Source organism: Diospyros lotus, chromosome 13 (genome assembly GCF_014633365.1).
Source record: "Diospyros lotus cultivar Yz01 chromosome 13, ASM1463336v1, whole genome shotgun sequence".
Classification (NCBI taxonomy): domain Eukaryota; kingdom Viridiplantae; phylum Streptophyta; class Magnoliopsida; order Ericales; family Ebenaceae; genus Diospyros; species Diospyros lotus.
The window spans coordinates 36226275-36241405 of record NC_068350.1 but is presented as its reverse complement, the minus strand read 5'-3'; the positions used below and the strand labels follow the sequence as shown (position 1 = coordinate 36241405).

The 15131-nt window shown below is 33.0% G+C and overlaps 1 protein-coding gene across 7 annotated transcripts in view; it reads right to left on the bottom strand.

The window, feature by feature from the left end:
* The window catches only part of LOC127788557 (DNA-(apurinic or apyrimidinic site) endonuclease, chloroplastic), a 31602-nt gene extending 23967 nt beyond the window's left edge, over nucleotides 1-7635 (bottom strand). For 3 of the 7 annotated variants that reach the window (XR_008020421.1, XM_052316988.1, XM_052316993.1), the window contains exons 1-8: nucleotides 7464-7528; nucleotides 7309-7362; nucleotides 7039-7195; nucleotides 6835-6935; nucleotides 5854-5933; nucleotides 5436-5678; nucleotides 4993-5318; nucleotides 895-1005 (exon numbers count right to left, since the gene is read on the bottom strand). Coding sequence is in view for 6 of the 7 variants with exons in the window: in XM_052316988.1 (XP_052172948.1) it covers nucleotides 895-1005; nucleotides 4993-5318; nucleotides 5436-5678; nucleotides 5854-5933; nucleotides 6835-6935; nucleotides 7039-7195; nucleotides 7309-7362; nucleotides 7464-7513 (1122 nt within the window). In the remaining variant the exon portion in view is untranslated. Of the gene's footprint in view, nucleotides 1-894; nucleotides 1006-4992; nucleotides 5319-5435; nucleotides 5679-5853; nucleotides 5934-6834; nucleotides 6936-7038; nucleotides 7196-7308; nucleotides 7363-7463 lie in introns of those variants that run through there. The other 4 variants (XM_052316990.1, XM_052316989.1, XM_052316992.1 and 1 more) reach the window with 4 other exon arrangements.
* Nucleotides 7636-15131: the final 7496 nt, after the last annotated feature.

Genomic DNA, 15131 nt, shown 5'->3' with positions numbered 1-15131 from the left:
TTCTTCCTTTTCTCCAAACCTCTGGGGTGCACAGGTGTAATTTACCCAAGAAAATAACGATATCTCAAGCTAATAAAGTATACATCACACCTGAAAATCCAGAAAGGCTAGCAAAGTGGCATCCTATTACTACTGTCATTGCCAGCAATATCGATATTAAAGCAACAAGTACTCCAAAAATGAAATTGAAGATTAGGAAACTCAAGCTCCACATTTACCAAACTCGAGGTCAAGTATTCGTGAACAAAAATAAATAAAAGAAATCTGTTGTGAAAGTTTAGAAAAAAAAAACTAAAAACACAAAAAAAAAAAAAAAAAGAATGAAAAATGTTACATTGGACTTTATTTTCAAGTCTAATGGATTGACTTACTGGCTTTCATTTGCATTTATTCTTTTGAAAGAATTTGTTTTTCATTCAAAGGTACCAATTATATCCAAACTTTTGGCCATACTCACAAATACATAGGGATTAATTCAGTGGATGTGCTTTTATTAGAGGATATCAGGAGATTTTGGTGAAAAAAATTCTGATTTAGCATCCTTTTCGATTTCTCTATGTGTACCTACTTCAGGACTTGATTTAAGGCCCGTGGCTGGCCTAATTGAAGGGGTATGAAGATAAATGGTTTAGATCCTAGAAATCTGCATAAACTCATTTGTAATTTGGCACTGGTGTTAATGTGTCAGGGATCAACTGCTATTTGTAGCATTGGCTTCTATGTTGTGAGCTAGCTTTAAAAAAAAAAAGAAACTAAAGTATACAAACTAAAGCAATTAATAAAAACAAGATGGAAACTACTTTCCTAAAGGTAAAAGCTATAACATGATCATTTTGGGAAAAAAAAAACTATAACATGATATAGCTCGACATCATAAATTAGTAAAAAGCATACCCGCGAGATAATTGCTGTACCAGAATACCCAAGTTTCGCAGCGCTGCAAGTCCAATAACTACTGTTGTAGCCATTTAGGAGAGACTGTTTAATTGCCTCAACATCCTTCTCCTGCAATTTTAATTGAAAAATGCACTTACTTGGCTTCATAAGAGGATAAGAAAACAAGTCATACACAGAATAGATAACGATTGTCAACCAAACTTCATTAAATAGTGATGCCAATTGTCACCATCAATATAACCACGGATTCTTGTACAGCAATTATGAATCCACATTCTCCTTCTACTTTCCTCTTGACAAGTAGGACAAAATCAGGAAATGCACCAAGGGAATGCTCCCTTGAATTCAGGAAGATGAAAACTATAGTGCTCAACACAAAATCATGTAATTCTATACACTTGAGTCAAAATTTTCATAATGAGACAAGCAGCAAAGTAAAAAAAAAATTATTCCAACAATGATATGGCTTCCTTATTACAAGCCATACAGAACTATCAAAAGGATAAGGCAACTCTTCTCTTGCATGCGTAGGAGCCTCAATAGCTTAACTCAACTTACATGTTCAGGAGCCTCAATACAATGGTCCTCTATTCTTATAAATAGAATGTAAATGGGTCCCCAATTAACCCATTTACTTGTTTGTTTTAATAACCATTTACATCCCTACTTGTAAAATTCCAGATAACACATGCTGGATCAATTGTCTAAGTCAGCCTCCTCCTCTTTATCACCTCTGCTCTAACTGTAAAGCTGGCCATCCACCAATTTAGCAAAAAGATAGGGCTAACGAAAGGTAGTCAACTCTGATGCCTATTTCTCCACTGCCATCCTACAATGGATGAGAACAAGACTAACCAGATCCACCACTTTCATACACACATAGCAACAACCAGAAAACATTTTCTTTTTCTTTCTTGCAATCAAATTATCAGTTGTTAAAATCTTTTCAGAAGAATCTTTCCAAGGATGACAGATGCATATACAGAAGGAGAAAGATGCCATACAAGGTGCTTTTACCCTCCATACTCTGTGGAAATGCATATTTCAAGATGCTGACAGTCTTGTTAAACATCATTACCTCAAAATAGTGTGGCTTCAAATCACTGCCCCAAAGTTATTATCTATTTTGCTCACCTCTTCCATCTTATGCATTGCCCCCAAAAAAACCTGTGCAAGTTCCTCAGCCTCCCATCATGAACTGACATCCAGATACAACACTCCAACTATGCCCTCTAAAAATCTGAGAACCTGTACTCAAAGCCTAGCAATTAATTCAATCTCGTACAAATACTCAAACTGACTTTTAACTATCACACCATAAAGCAAGCAAAAAAGAAAAACCTCACTAACCTCTCTACCAACAGAAACACACATCCAGTCATCCTAGCACACCTATACTTAGAGGTCAAGACATCCACCCACTACTGGTCACTGCTAGAACCCCATTCTGTCAAAATATGTCAGATGTATCTTCTTCTTCTTCTTCTTAATCAAGCAAATAGCAAAATAGTAAGCAGACAGCTCTTAATCAAGTCAATATAAGTCCTTCAAATAGTTTCACCACTTCCACCCTTCTAAAAATTTGTGATGGCTCATGCATGGAATTACACCACTTTCACCTAGAAGGCCAGTCTAGCAATAAGCCTAAATATGTAAAATCCAAACCACCAAACAGAAGACAGAAATCTTTAAGCCAAGTATGAAGAAAAATTTCAGGAAATATGAAAGCCTCCAAATAACTGTCTAGTTTGTAGCATCAATCTTTAATTTGGATTAATTCTACATAAAAAGAAATGCCTTATCACATAACACATCCACAAAAGGCTCATAAATTGCAGTGCTATGTTACATGAACTCGGGTATGGATGTCGGATTCAAGTATACCTAGAGGTCGGACTTATCAATTTAATGATTTAGGATATGGGGATATGTGTCCAAACATAGGACATGAGTGTTGGGATATGATATCGAGAATAAAAAACTTACTACCCTACCCCTAAACTTACAAATCTTTGATCTTTTAGTTCTGTAACTAAAAGTGAAGGGTACGTTACTTGTACATATAAGATATAATGGTAACTGATAAGTAGGCAATTTGGGTGATCTCATACAAACATATATTTTAAAAGGCTAAAAGTAGATTTAACAGAAATAATAAATCAAAATAAATTGCTAATTCTTATTTTTTTTAATTAAAAAGTAAATTAAATACATAAGAAAACAAAAATTTTAACACATAAACCTAAAATGCAAAGTCCGACACATCCCACACCAGTACTAGTGTCATGTCATGTCAACACCAATACGGTGCCTGAAAATGCAGAGTCCAGTGTTACGACATAGGGGTAGATTAGTCATAGAGAAACTATTGTAACTAACTGTAACAGCTAGTGGTTAAGTAGTTAGAATAATACAACTACTCTAGCTAGTAGTTAAACACAGTGGGAAGCAATTGCCTTTAAATAAGGCTGTTGTAGAATAGGTTGGACATCTTATGGAATAATACAAAAGTTCTTTCCCATATTCTCTCTCTCTCTCTCTTCTATCTTTCTCTCTTTCATTCCCTCTCGTTCTATCTTTCTCCCACCCTCATTCTATCTGTCTTCCTACATTCATTCTTTCTTGGAATTCCCTCAATTGTCCAACCCATAATCTGAGGGCTTGACATCTGGGTAACATAGTTGCAGTGGAATCAAAACAAAAAATAGAGTGCACATTTAAACAATGAAACAAGTAAACTGATAATCAATATGTTCAATAGTTAGAAAGAGGCAATGGATCAGGGGCCAAATGTCTCTAGTTTCTCCTGGGACCAATTTGATGCACATGATCAGCAATTACATGCACTATGAACGATTAACCCAAACTTCCTTCTTCCAAGTTTTCTTTTGGCTTGTGTCTTTCTTTAAACTCCCTTCAACATATTTTGCTCACACCAATCATCATCAATAGGCCTCTTTAGGATTTATTTTAGGGCCTTTCTTCTCTCTAAATTTTTTTTTTTTTCTTTTCTCAATAAGTAACTTCATAAATATCACATCATTACAGCTCTTAGCAGGGGCATCAGATAATAAATTATTCTTAATATGGTTGATCTTGTAATTTTTTCAAGAGCTAACATTTCTCAATAATCTTGTTTATTAATAAGGGAGAAGAGAATTTCTATCGAAATCCAATAGCATTAGGTAAATCAATCAAAGCCCTGGTATAGGGAATTGTCATAGAATCTGAACCAACAACCCAAGTAAATTAGGATAAGGCAACAACAAATTCAATTTCTTCCTCTTCTTTTTTGACCAAAAAGTTCTATAAAGTGCTTGGACTGGATACAACTAATAATAACATAATGGAAGGGTAATAACTTCAAAAACTGATCAACAACAAAGAGGTTTGTTTCACAGTTCTGAGCAAGCTTAAGCAAGATTCTCCATGTTTCCCGGAAAAGAAAACCCAGGAATAGGAACAGAAAGTCTACGTCTACTAACTTCTTATGAAAGTGCTAAGTTCCCTCTTTGTGATGGTACCAATGATCCTTATTATAAAAACAAGTATAGGAGCATAATAATTCAAGCAACACAAAAACACACAACCCCCCCCCCCCCCCCCCCCCCCCTCCTCCCCGGGGAAAAAGAAAAAAAAAAAACAGAAAGCAAAAGAAAAAATGAATAAATGTGGAAGGAAATAGAAGATATAATTTAATGTACTTCTTTCTTGTACCATTGTTCATAAGACACACTCAATTAACATACAGAACATGAACAAAGTAAACAGTAACAGCATAATTGTACTACAGGAATAAATTTTTTATTAGGAAATTCAATTCTAAAGAAAAGGTAAATGCAGGACTAAATGAAAAACAAAAAATAGGCAAATTAAAATTCTCCATAGATGTATGGCATATGCACAAGTCACAGAAATACTTAATGACTTCAGATCAATTTTAGAATACATGATAGAATTTTAACATTTGTCCTTGTCGGTGTAGGGCTTTCAGGGCCAGGCCAATTATCATTTGCCACAAGGTAAGTGGAACAAGCTAGAAACAAGTAGTTTTTTTTTTTTTTTTTAGTTTAAGAAATCTAAATGAAAACTTGCCTGTAGTTTGGTCTCTTGCAAGCACAACACATCAAAATCTTCTCTCTGTGCAAGTTGGAGAGCAGAAAAGCCCTCCAGTTTCAGTAAAGCTCTCAATCCATTGACATTCCAAGACAATAATTTCACAAATTTTGTATCAGGAGTTAGAGAGGGGGGCCTCATAGTTCTCGGATTGTATGCAATCCACCCTTTCTGTGGCTTCTTGTGGGCAAAAATCGTCCAAGGTTCATTTTGGTTTACAGAAAGACTAGCCTCTCCAGAAGGTTCAACAACCGTTGAGGCAATTTCCAGGGAGGCTGTTTTCTTCAACTGGGAGGATTCCTTATCTGGAAAAGTTAAACACTATAAGTACCACTGACTTAGCTTAATCATTCTTATTCAATGTATAAACATTACAATATTTCTAAAATTTTTGGCCAAAAAGACATCCAAATATGAAGCACCTGACACTTCATTAGTTTTCATGGGCTGCTTCTGCTTTGCTTTAACCAGTGTAGTCTTGACTTCTTGAATGTTGACCTCAACTTTGACCTGCTTTACTCTTCTCTTGTAGCATTTAAGGCCTGAACCCTCCAAAACAGTGTTTGCTTCCTGAATTTGATCTTCACTGGACAATCTCTTACCCTTCCTTTTTGACAAACTTTTTTCAGGACAAATTGTTTTCATTACAGAAGATTGCTGCTTTTCTACCACCAGAGAAAATAAACCAGAGCAATAAACAATAACTTCAATACTTCATTGTGGTTGCCAAGAAGACAAAGAAAAGTGAAAAGAAGTTTATTCAAAACATTAAATTCTCAGGGAAAAGAAAAACCTAACAGGCACATATTTATAGGTTAAATAAGAATAGTAACAAAATACCATCTTCTCTGTTGTTTAAGAAAGCCTCCAATGCAGACAAAAGATCACGTTTACCACCTCTTGTGGGAACCCCAATGCTCCTGTCAAGAAATACAAGATTGTTCCTATTTTATGCTGCACAACACATAACTTTAATTTGCTGAATACAATGATCGTTCCAAAACAAATTGTTCCAGACAGATGTCAAAAGAATCAAGAATTGACTGACCAGCCAACAAATTAAACAAATTCACTTCTACATAACCAAATGACATCATTTCTAAACTCTTAGATCAACTAAAGAAATTATACTTCATTCTTTTGCTCATGACGTGGTTTGGTCATGTGACAAAAAGACTGACAGATGCTCCTATCAGAAGAATGGATGGGAAGGAAGAAATTTAGAGTAAAAGAGACAGAAAGACCAAGAAAAACTTAGTAGAAAACACTTATGACATAAGTTATAATGACCTTACAAAAGATATGGTCATCAATAAGGATGATTGGCAATCTAGAATTCATGTAGACCCCACCTAGTGGGATTGAGGGTTGGTATGTTGTTTGTTCCATCTTGGACCATGTGGTCCCTAATCAGATGACTTAAACATGTACATCTGTGGTAGAACTCATACAAAAAAATTGGGTGCTTTAAAAAGGGATGATTGTATAAACTGCAGATGCATATTACAATCTACCATCTAATTCTATCACCTACTCAGAGTTCACAGTAAACAACAAAATCACACAACAGATATATCTGTGCCAGTAAAAATGTTACCCTTAATTGAGATTTCCTCAAATGAATCTTTTTCCAATACGGTACTCACATTAACAAACAACGCATCAGGAACTTGCTAAATGCCATAGATTTTGAAAAATGGCAGCAGAAAGCAACAAGGGAATGAATTTCGAGTTTCAAAACTCATACTACAAGAAAAAATTTCATTTTCCTGACACATATCCATGCTAAGGAAAATATTCAAAGCCTCCTACTACTATTACCTTAATTTTTCTCTGAGTTCTCGAACTGTCATCCTTTCAGCTGTATCCATATCAATCTCAAAATTCTCAGTTTCAATTTTTCGAGCTCTGGCCCGGCTTCCCTATCATATTTGGAGTCAGTAAGTTATCCACATTAAGCAGAAGAACATAAAAATGGCAAAATACAAAAGAATAACGTAAACAATGTAAAAAATAAAAGCCAACCCTGACAACAGCCTTCCTAATTTCTGGGTTGATATCCATTGATTCACTCAGTTCTGCAGGTGAAGCCGAATACCAACAGAGTTGCTTAGAGCCCAAATCTCTAGCTTTGACAAAAACCAATGCCCGAAGCCCCAAATCCCTGGGAACAACTGCAAAGCTACAGAATTTCATGTCAATTAGGGCAGTTTTGACTCTTTAATTTCCATTAAATTATGGCAACGTAGTATTTCCCAGAAAACTCCAATCCTTAGGTTGCGAGGAACAGAAAACCTTTCAATCAACAAGGGAAAGGAGACGCAGAAAAGGTTCTTCGCATCGGTTTTTCTATTCAATTTTGACAGCAACCAAACGATCAAAACTAATAATAGATAAAACAAACTGTAACTTAAGATTTTCCGGTAGTTATAACTATAAACATAATATACCTCGTACAAATACTGAAATTCTGAAACCCTAGTTTCAATATCTGTGTCATATCGAGAGAGAGAGAGAGAGAGAGAGAGAGAGAGAGGCGCACGTTAAGCAGGGTGATAAGGTGCAGGTTAGCAGCAATGCTGAGTTACTGAGCCATGGCAGACGCAAGTTCTGGGATACTGGCCACCACTGGTTCTTATATTTTTTATTTCATGCAAGTGTACTTTAATTTTTGTTTTTATTAAAATTTAACACATTAATATTTTTATATAATTTATATTAAATTATGTCACATTAAAAAATTAATAGATGGACTAAAGACTAACCACATAAATCCAACTACATAGACTAATTTATCATGAATATGATTATAATTAAACTTTAATGACTATTAATATCTAGAGTAAAATGAGTCTAAAATATAAATTATAAGAGTCAAGTCAAAAATAAGTCCAAAGAACTACCAGAATGTACAAGATCTTAAAAAGAATAAACGGAGACGCTACAGTAAATTTTTTCTGAATTCACGATAAACAAGTCTTCATTTTCATACCAGAAATATATCAACTCATCTCCAAAATTTTCGTCGTAACAACCGTAACAAATGATCCCAATAGATGTGAATATTCGTCCATCTATCAACTTTAATTTCTATAAATAAAATGTGACCCTTGCATTTTTCGTACGTAAATAATTTTACAAAAATTATATTTTTACTGTAAATACTATATACTCTTTCTACTTCAACTAAACTGACTTAATCATTAAAGATCCCATGCGAAAGACATTTCATGCACTTTGTTTCTCTTTTATTTTTCAAGTCTCTTAAAAATTAAAAATTCTCTCTCAGTGATAAATTTATTATTGTATATTGACAACAACAAGAACAACTATGACGATAAAAATTCAAGTATAATGATTGATTTATTATGAAATACAAAACTTAGAGACTAATAATATAATTTATCACTATTTTTTGTCACATAAATAGACACTATTCTTTTATAAACGTTATATGTCATTATTAAAAGGACAATTATACATTAGAAATTACAAATGTGACTTTTTACCTAATCATTTCATTTACTTAAAAAAAAAATTATAGGACAAGATATCATTATTCTTATTAAAAACTAAAGAGTGAAAAGGTACCCATGTTAAAAATTATTATCATTTGCTAATTATTATTATTTTGCTTATAAAAAATAATTTGTAGGTGAAGTAGTAGACCCAATTAACTACTTAGGTCAATAAAAGGATATAATTGAATGTGTAAACCTCTAAATATTGAGGAATAAAAATTATCATTTGTTATTAATTTTATGATTGATCTATTCCACTTAAATCTAATTTAAATGCTAATAGTAACACTTACAAACTTTAACCAATTCCATGCATAAACTTTTTAGTTAATTAAATATATAAATTTAGAATTTAGATTCATTTTAAAAAATAAGATTAGAGTAAATTGCACTCCGAGCTTAATTTAAAAATATATTTAAAGGTTCAAATTCCATCAAATTAAAAGTCGAATGATAGGTTGGAACCAATGTCCAATGGAGTAGATTCTCTCCTCAAATTTGATAGCAATACTATGTTTAGGGATGGAGAATATAGTCCAAGGGAAAGAAAAAGCATTCTAGATCGTAGACAAGGCATGGCATTCTTAGTGCTTCTATAGAAAGATTGATTCGTATGACTCGAACATCCTTCAAAACTACACAAACTAGTAGCTTAATGGCAAGAAGTAGTCACGTGAATATTTATAAATTTAAAGTCATGGTTTGAGTCATAGTCAACCGAACTTAAATTTCAATGTCATAAAATTCAAAGATTTAACAAAGTTAACAGATATAACTGCTAAGGATAATCCTTAATAAGGTATAAAATATGACCACAATGCATTGGAAACAAACGAACTTGAAAAGTAGACCTTGAATCCATAATTGTAAATATCATATCGAACAATATACTTGATTTGCTACTAGTATAGTACAGCATTGGTATCGGATAATATCAAGTACTAGTATAATATTGGTATCAACTCCTTATTATACTAAAAGATATATATATATATGTGTGTGTGTGTTTAATTTAAACTATATTACAATTTTAAAAAACATAAACTTTTCATTAAATAAAATTTAAAAAGTTCAAAGATCAAGCATCATTATGTCACTATAACTGGTCTTAAGAGTTTATATCTAACAAAAAAAGCTAGTCATCAATTGAATTTATAAGACTTCACATGAGATTCATACCACTCTTAAATTGATTTGGTCTTGAAATTCCTACACAAGTAATTACCTTGGAGTTCAACCAAGAAGATGTTATTCCGATACTTAAGTCAATCAAAATTTCTAGAGATAGCTTACGAACTTGTGAGAATAGTGCAGAATGTTGAGTCTTTAGTTCACCCTTTAAGATTTTTTCATACCTTTTGAGTTTAACTTCGTGACAAAGATCACGATGAGAGGTATTCAAGCCCCAACCTTATCACGAAAAATTAGCTAATTCCTCATAATTTTTGTGAGTTTGAGAGTGATTTAGAATTGAATTGTTAGATAAGTGTAGCATATTTTGTCTTAATTAGACTTATTAAGATTAAAACACATGACATTAAAAAAACTTGAAATTGTTTATTCCTTATATTATAGAGATTGTCTCTGAGGTTTATCCTATGAGAATTGTCTCTAGAGAAGGCTTAACTAATAAGTGTTTTAAGATTTCCTTTGCTTAGACTATGCTTTGTGAAAATTATTTATATTATAGTCTATAAGATACTTCAATGCCCCGTCTAGATGGACTAGATTCTTTTAGTTTACATATCTCTAGACAATTCGAGAGTTTAATTCACCCAAGATTTGGATTTTTCTTGATACCTAAGCATTCAAAGTCAAATTGTGAATCAACCAAGTATTTGTCCTCGAGCGTGGCTTTGATGACTTGACACTTTATCTTGCGTGAATTTTTTTATTTTTTTTTAATATTATCAAAACCATTGTTCATGTAAATAAACCCACCATTCAACCAATATAACTACTAGTTAGAACATACTATTAACGTAAGAAATATGAGCTAACATAAGTTGCATACATCTGTTGAGTTGATGTTATTTGGAGCTAGAGCTCGAGCTTAAGCTTTTCTGCTCATTGCTCATTGCTCTTTCTCTCTCCGTCGCTCTATAGTCCAATTCGAAACAACAAATACACAAGAGGCAAGACAAAGGATGGCACAACACTTGCTTATTAACACTAACCAAGTGGTATCGTATTATTTCATATCAAAGGCCTTTTTCATTGTGCACTTCATGCTAACCATAACTCAACTTTGATTTATCTACCGAGGCTTCTCTTCTAATTAAAAAATTTATAGAAATTTTGTTGTCATCTAAAATTTGTATTAATTTATGTCCATGTCATTAAATGACAATTGTTAAATTGTTTAAAATATCTAGAATGCTATTTTATTTGTATTTCTCTTCATTTCTTTCTCTGCACCTCTCTCTCATCTTCTGACAATAGCGATAACAACGTTACTTACTATTTGTCTAGCAATGATGACACTAGTAATAGTGCAATTCAAATTAACAGAGGTGATATATTGTCTGCGTCAGAAAAACATTATGTTGTCCAACGCGGACAACATAACTTTTCACTCAAATTAAAAGAGAAATAGTCGGTTATAATTTAATAATTTTAAAATTTATTTAAAATAATTTAATTTGAATCTTAAATTTTAATAAATTGTCAAACCGACCAACAATATGCCTAAATTATAAATAAAACTAAATTGTCAAACCGATCGAGAATCTACCTAAATTCTAAATTAAATTAATAAATTAAATAAACTAAAATTAGTTTATTTTAAATATTTTTTAAAAATATTTAATTATAACCAACTACTAAAATTATTAAACTAGATACAAAATTAATTAAACCTCTAAGCATAGCACATATAGTTCGTCACACGCATTTGAAAACTTGGGATATCGCGAGGTCATAGATTTGATTATGCCTTCTTGTGAAACTGTGCAATTGCATGTGTCTATTCTAAAAATCAAATCTTAGATTTTGTTTCACGGTGAATCTATTTGTATATCTAGGTCATGACTAAAATAGACCGTAGATTTTAGAGATAGTTGGATTGTCTGGGTCAAAAATTGTTTGTGATCAGAGACCTCTCGAATTTTCACGTTACAAATATATATATATAATTAATTATATAAAATAATAAATTTTAAGTAATTATCTAATAAATAACAAATTCATTATTTTAAAGCTATCAACTTTTCTCTTAATCATGCACATTACTGACTTTTGTGGGGTAATTTAATTGATAACTCTCAATTTTTTTATACAAATAAAAAATGTTACTCTTGTTAATACATTTATTTTTTAAGTAATTATTATAATTAAAATTATCTAAACTTTAATTTAAATAATTTCAAATATTTGACAATTTAATTATAATTTAAAAGATAGACAGATTACGTACAAAATTTTAATTTAAAAACACATCTTAAACTGAACATTATAAAACCCTAAAAAATATAATAAAACCATTGGCTTGTAATTAGTTTTGACTGCCAAAAGAGGATAATATCTTTGTCTCCAAGTGATCTTCTCCAAGTAATCAATTTAAAAAACAAAAACTTGTCCTCTGCCTCACAAATATGTTTTTTTGGTTAACGCACCATTACAAACACCTCCACTATTCGGTCCCACGATTTCAGCAAAAAAGATAAATCAGGAAATCCAACAGGTAAGTTTTGACCTCTAATACAACCGCAAACATGAGGATAACATATATTTTTCATTTTTCAGAGTCGCTCCTTAACTGCTGAACTATCTCCTGACCAGGGCTCGAATATAGAATTTAGAGGCCCAAAGAGCAACACCCCAGCACATTCTTTCTTTGCTAGTTGATCTACGCCCTGAGACACCTTACAAATATTTTTTAAAAAATAAAATATTGTCAAACCCTCCACATGCTTACAATAAAGGTGCGTTTGATTACAATGGTAGAATTTGGGTAGAAAAAAAATGAATTCCAGATAATTGAATTACAAGGAAAAAGAATTCATGGAAATTAGGAATTTAAACTGTTTGATTTGTATAATTTTCTACCTAGAAAATGATGTTATTTTCCATCTTTTGTTGTTTAATTGGTAATATTTTTATAGAATTTGATAATTTTTATTTTTCATTTCTATACATTTTATTTATCACAAAAAATTAAAAATAATAATAAACACTCTTTATTTATTAATTTGTAATGAAATATAGCAATAAAATAAAAATAAACCAAAAAATTACAAAACCCACGATCTCACCTTCTCTCACCCCCAAACCCACTTTCTCACCCTCTCTGTCTCCCTCCCGCGTCTCCTTCTTGCCACCGCCGTTGTTAGGCATTTCTAAAAGTGCAGAAGATCAGAGCGACAACCCCATCGTTGATCTTTTGGGTTAGCGTCGATCTCCCGCGACCATGGCCAACAACCAGATCCTCATCATCGGCTCCTCCAACCCCATCGTCGATCTTCTACATCATCGGCTCCTCCAACCCCATCGTTGCCATCTGGGTCAGCCGCAACGTTGTCGTCATCACTATGAGTCTCTCTCTCTCTTTTTCCTGTGGAGATGGCAACGAAGCCCAATACAAAGCTTGTCTTCGGCGGTGGATGGCGACTCACAAGAAGTCGGAGATGGCGACAAAGCCCGAGTTGGGGCTCGACTTTAGCGATGGATGGCGATGAAGAGGAAAGGGACGAAGCCGACTCAAATAGGAGAAGAACTAGAGAAATTGCGGTGGACAGAAGTGAATGTGCTGTGCGCGCGATGATTGAATTGCCTGGAAATGGAAAACAAGCCCCCCTAGGAAAATCATTTCCCGCAAAAGCTAGAAAAGAGTATCACGTGATCGAAAATGAGAACTTAATTTTCTGAGAAAATAAATGCAATCAAACACTGCCAAAGTTAGAACATGGATGGAAAATACTCATTTTTCATAGAAAATAAGTGTAATCAAACAGGTCCTAAATGTTAATTTAGTAATCAATAATTAGGGAGTATTCGGTCGACTTCTTAAAATGAATAGATTAAATATTTTCCTAAAATTTGAACCAAGTAGAATAAATAGCTGTTCAAATTGAAAAAATAATAATAATAATAAAGTGCATGCAAATATAAGTAATTAAGGACAAGCAAAATTTTGATTAAATTGAAATATCTAATTTTGATCAAAAATATCATTTCTAATATTTCAATCAATTCAGTTATTTCGATTTTTTTTAATAAGGAAGTCGAATCGAATAAAAATAACTGAAAAACTCATATTTAAAAATCAAATCGAACTAATTTACAAATTGAAGTGAACTCAACTGTCAATTTTAACCGACCCAATTCAATTATTTCAATTTAATAGAAATTTTACTCACCGCATGAACAACAATCACAAGATGTGCATTGATAGTTTACTTTGACAATTGTCAATGACATAATGAAGCCTATTAACGATCATAAGAAAGCATAACAAAATAACTACAGATCTTATCATTCTACCTAACTAGATTGTTAAATAAGTTGACCATACCATCCCTTAAATCTTAACTATTTGGCTCAATCATTCTCTCAACATTAAAATTAGCCGAATACCCCTTAATTTTGGATCTTTGGCCTGAGCACCCATAAACTTTTATTTTTGTCAAATTAGTCTTAGGTTTTTCGAGAAAATTCAGAGAATGATTTGACAAGAAAAATAAAAATTTAAAGAGTGTTTGGGCCAAAAACTCAAACTTCAAGAGGTGAACAATCAATTTACTTAATATTATTAACCGAGTGCTGCGACTAGTTTTGGGAAAATTTAAAAACTAGTCGGGCTGAATTTAAAGTTTAGAGAGTATTTGAATCACATCATTAAAATGTAAAAGATATACGATCAATTTCCCACTAACTTGGCAATGCATTACAAGCTCTGAGTACAGTACCTCAGAGAACATTGACAATAGCTGGAAGACTAGGTTGTTGCCCTGAACAAGGGTGCAGAATCTTCATGGCATCAGGCCTCAAAATAACAGGGCCAGCCCTGTTTTGGCAAATGGCAGCAACCAGCAAGCATCTCGAACAAAGTTATGACGACATGGTTAGGACATTCAACGAATTACTGGGCTCAAACACCCAACATAATGCAGGTAGTAGCATGAATTCTTTCACAAACAGAACCACAAGTATCCTTTCAAACACCCCAACAAAAGATTAGGAGACAAGAGGCTCAAAGATATGACGAAATGCAAGTAACAAATGAGGATTTCAACCCTCAAAACATATATTTAGATGCCCAGTACACTACAATTGGCTGTTTCCACGACTCGATAGCGCAAGTTGCGATGGTACAGTTGCTAGTTGCTACCAAGGCTAGCCCTCGCATGTCATGTCTATCTAGATGTGCGTCATGGAAAAAGAATGCGATGAGAGGAGGAAAATAGCAAACATGTATGAAAGCAGCAAAGTGCAGCAATTAGGTAAAATGCAGCGTGTCTTCAACATGATCTGATCAGCCCACTATCTATCTCTAGCTTAGCCCCCACAATTGAACACAAGAGAAGCAAACTTCATGAGAAACAATCTCAATCTCACAGAACTAACAAACAAAAGGGAAGTTTCAGAACACTGTTAGAC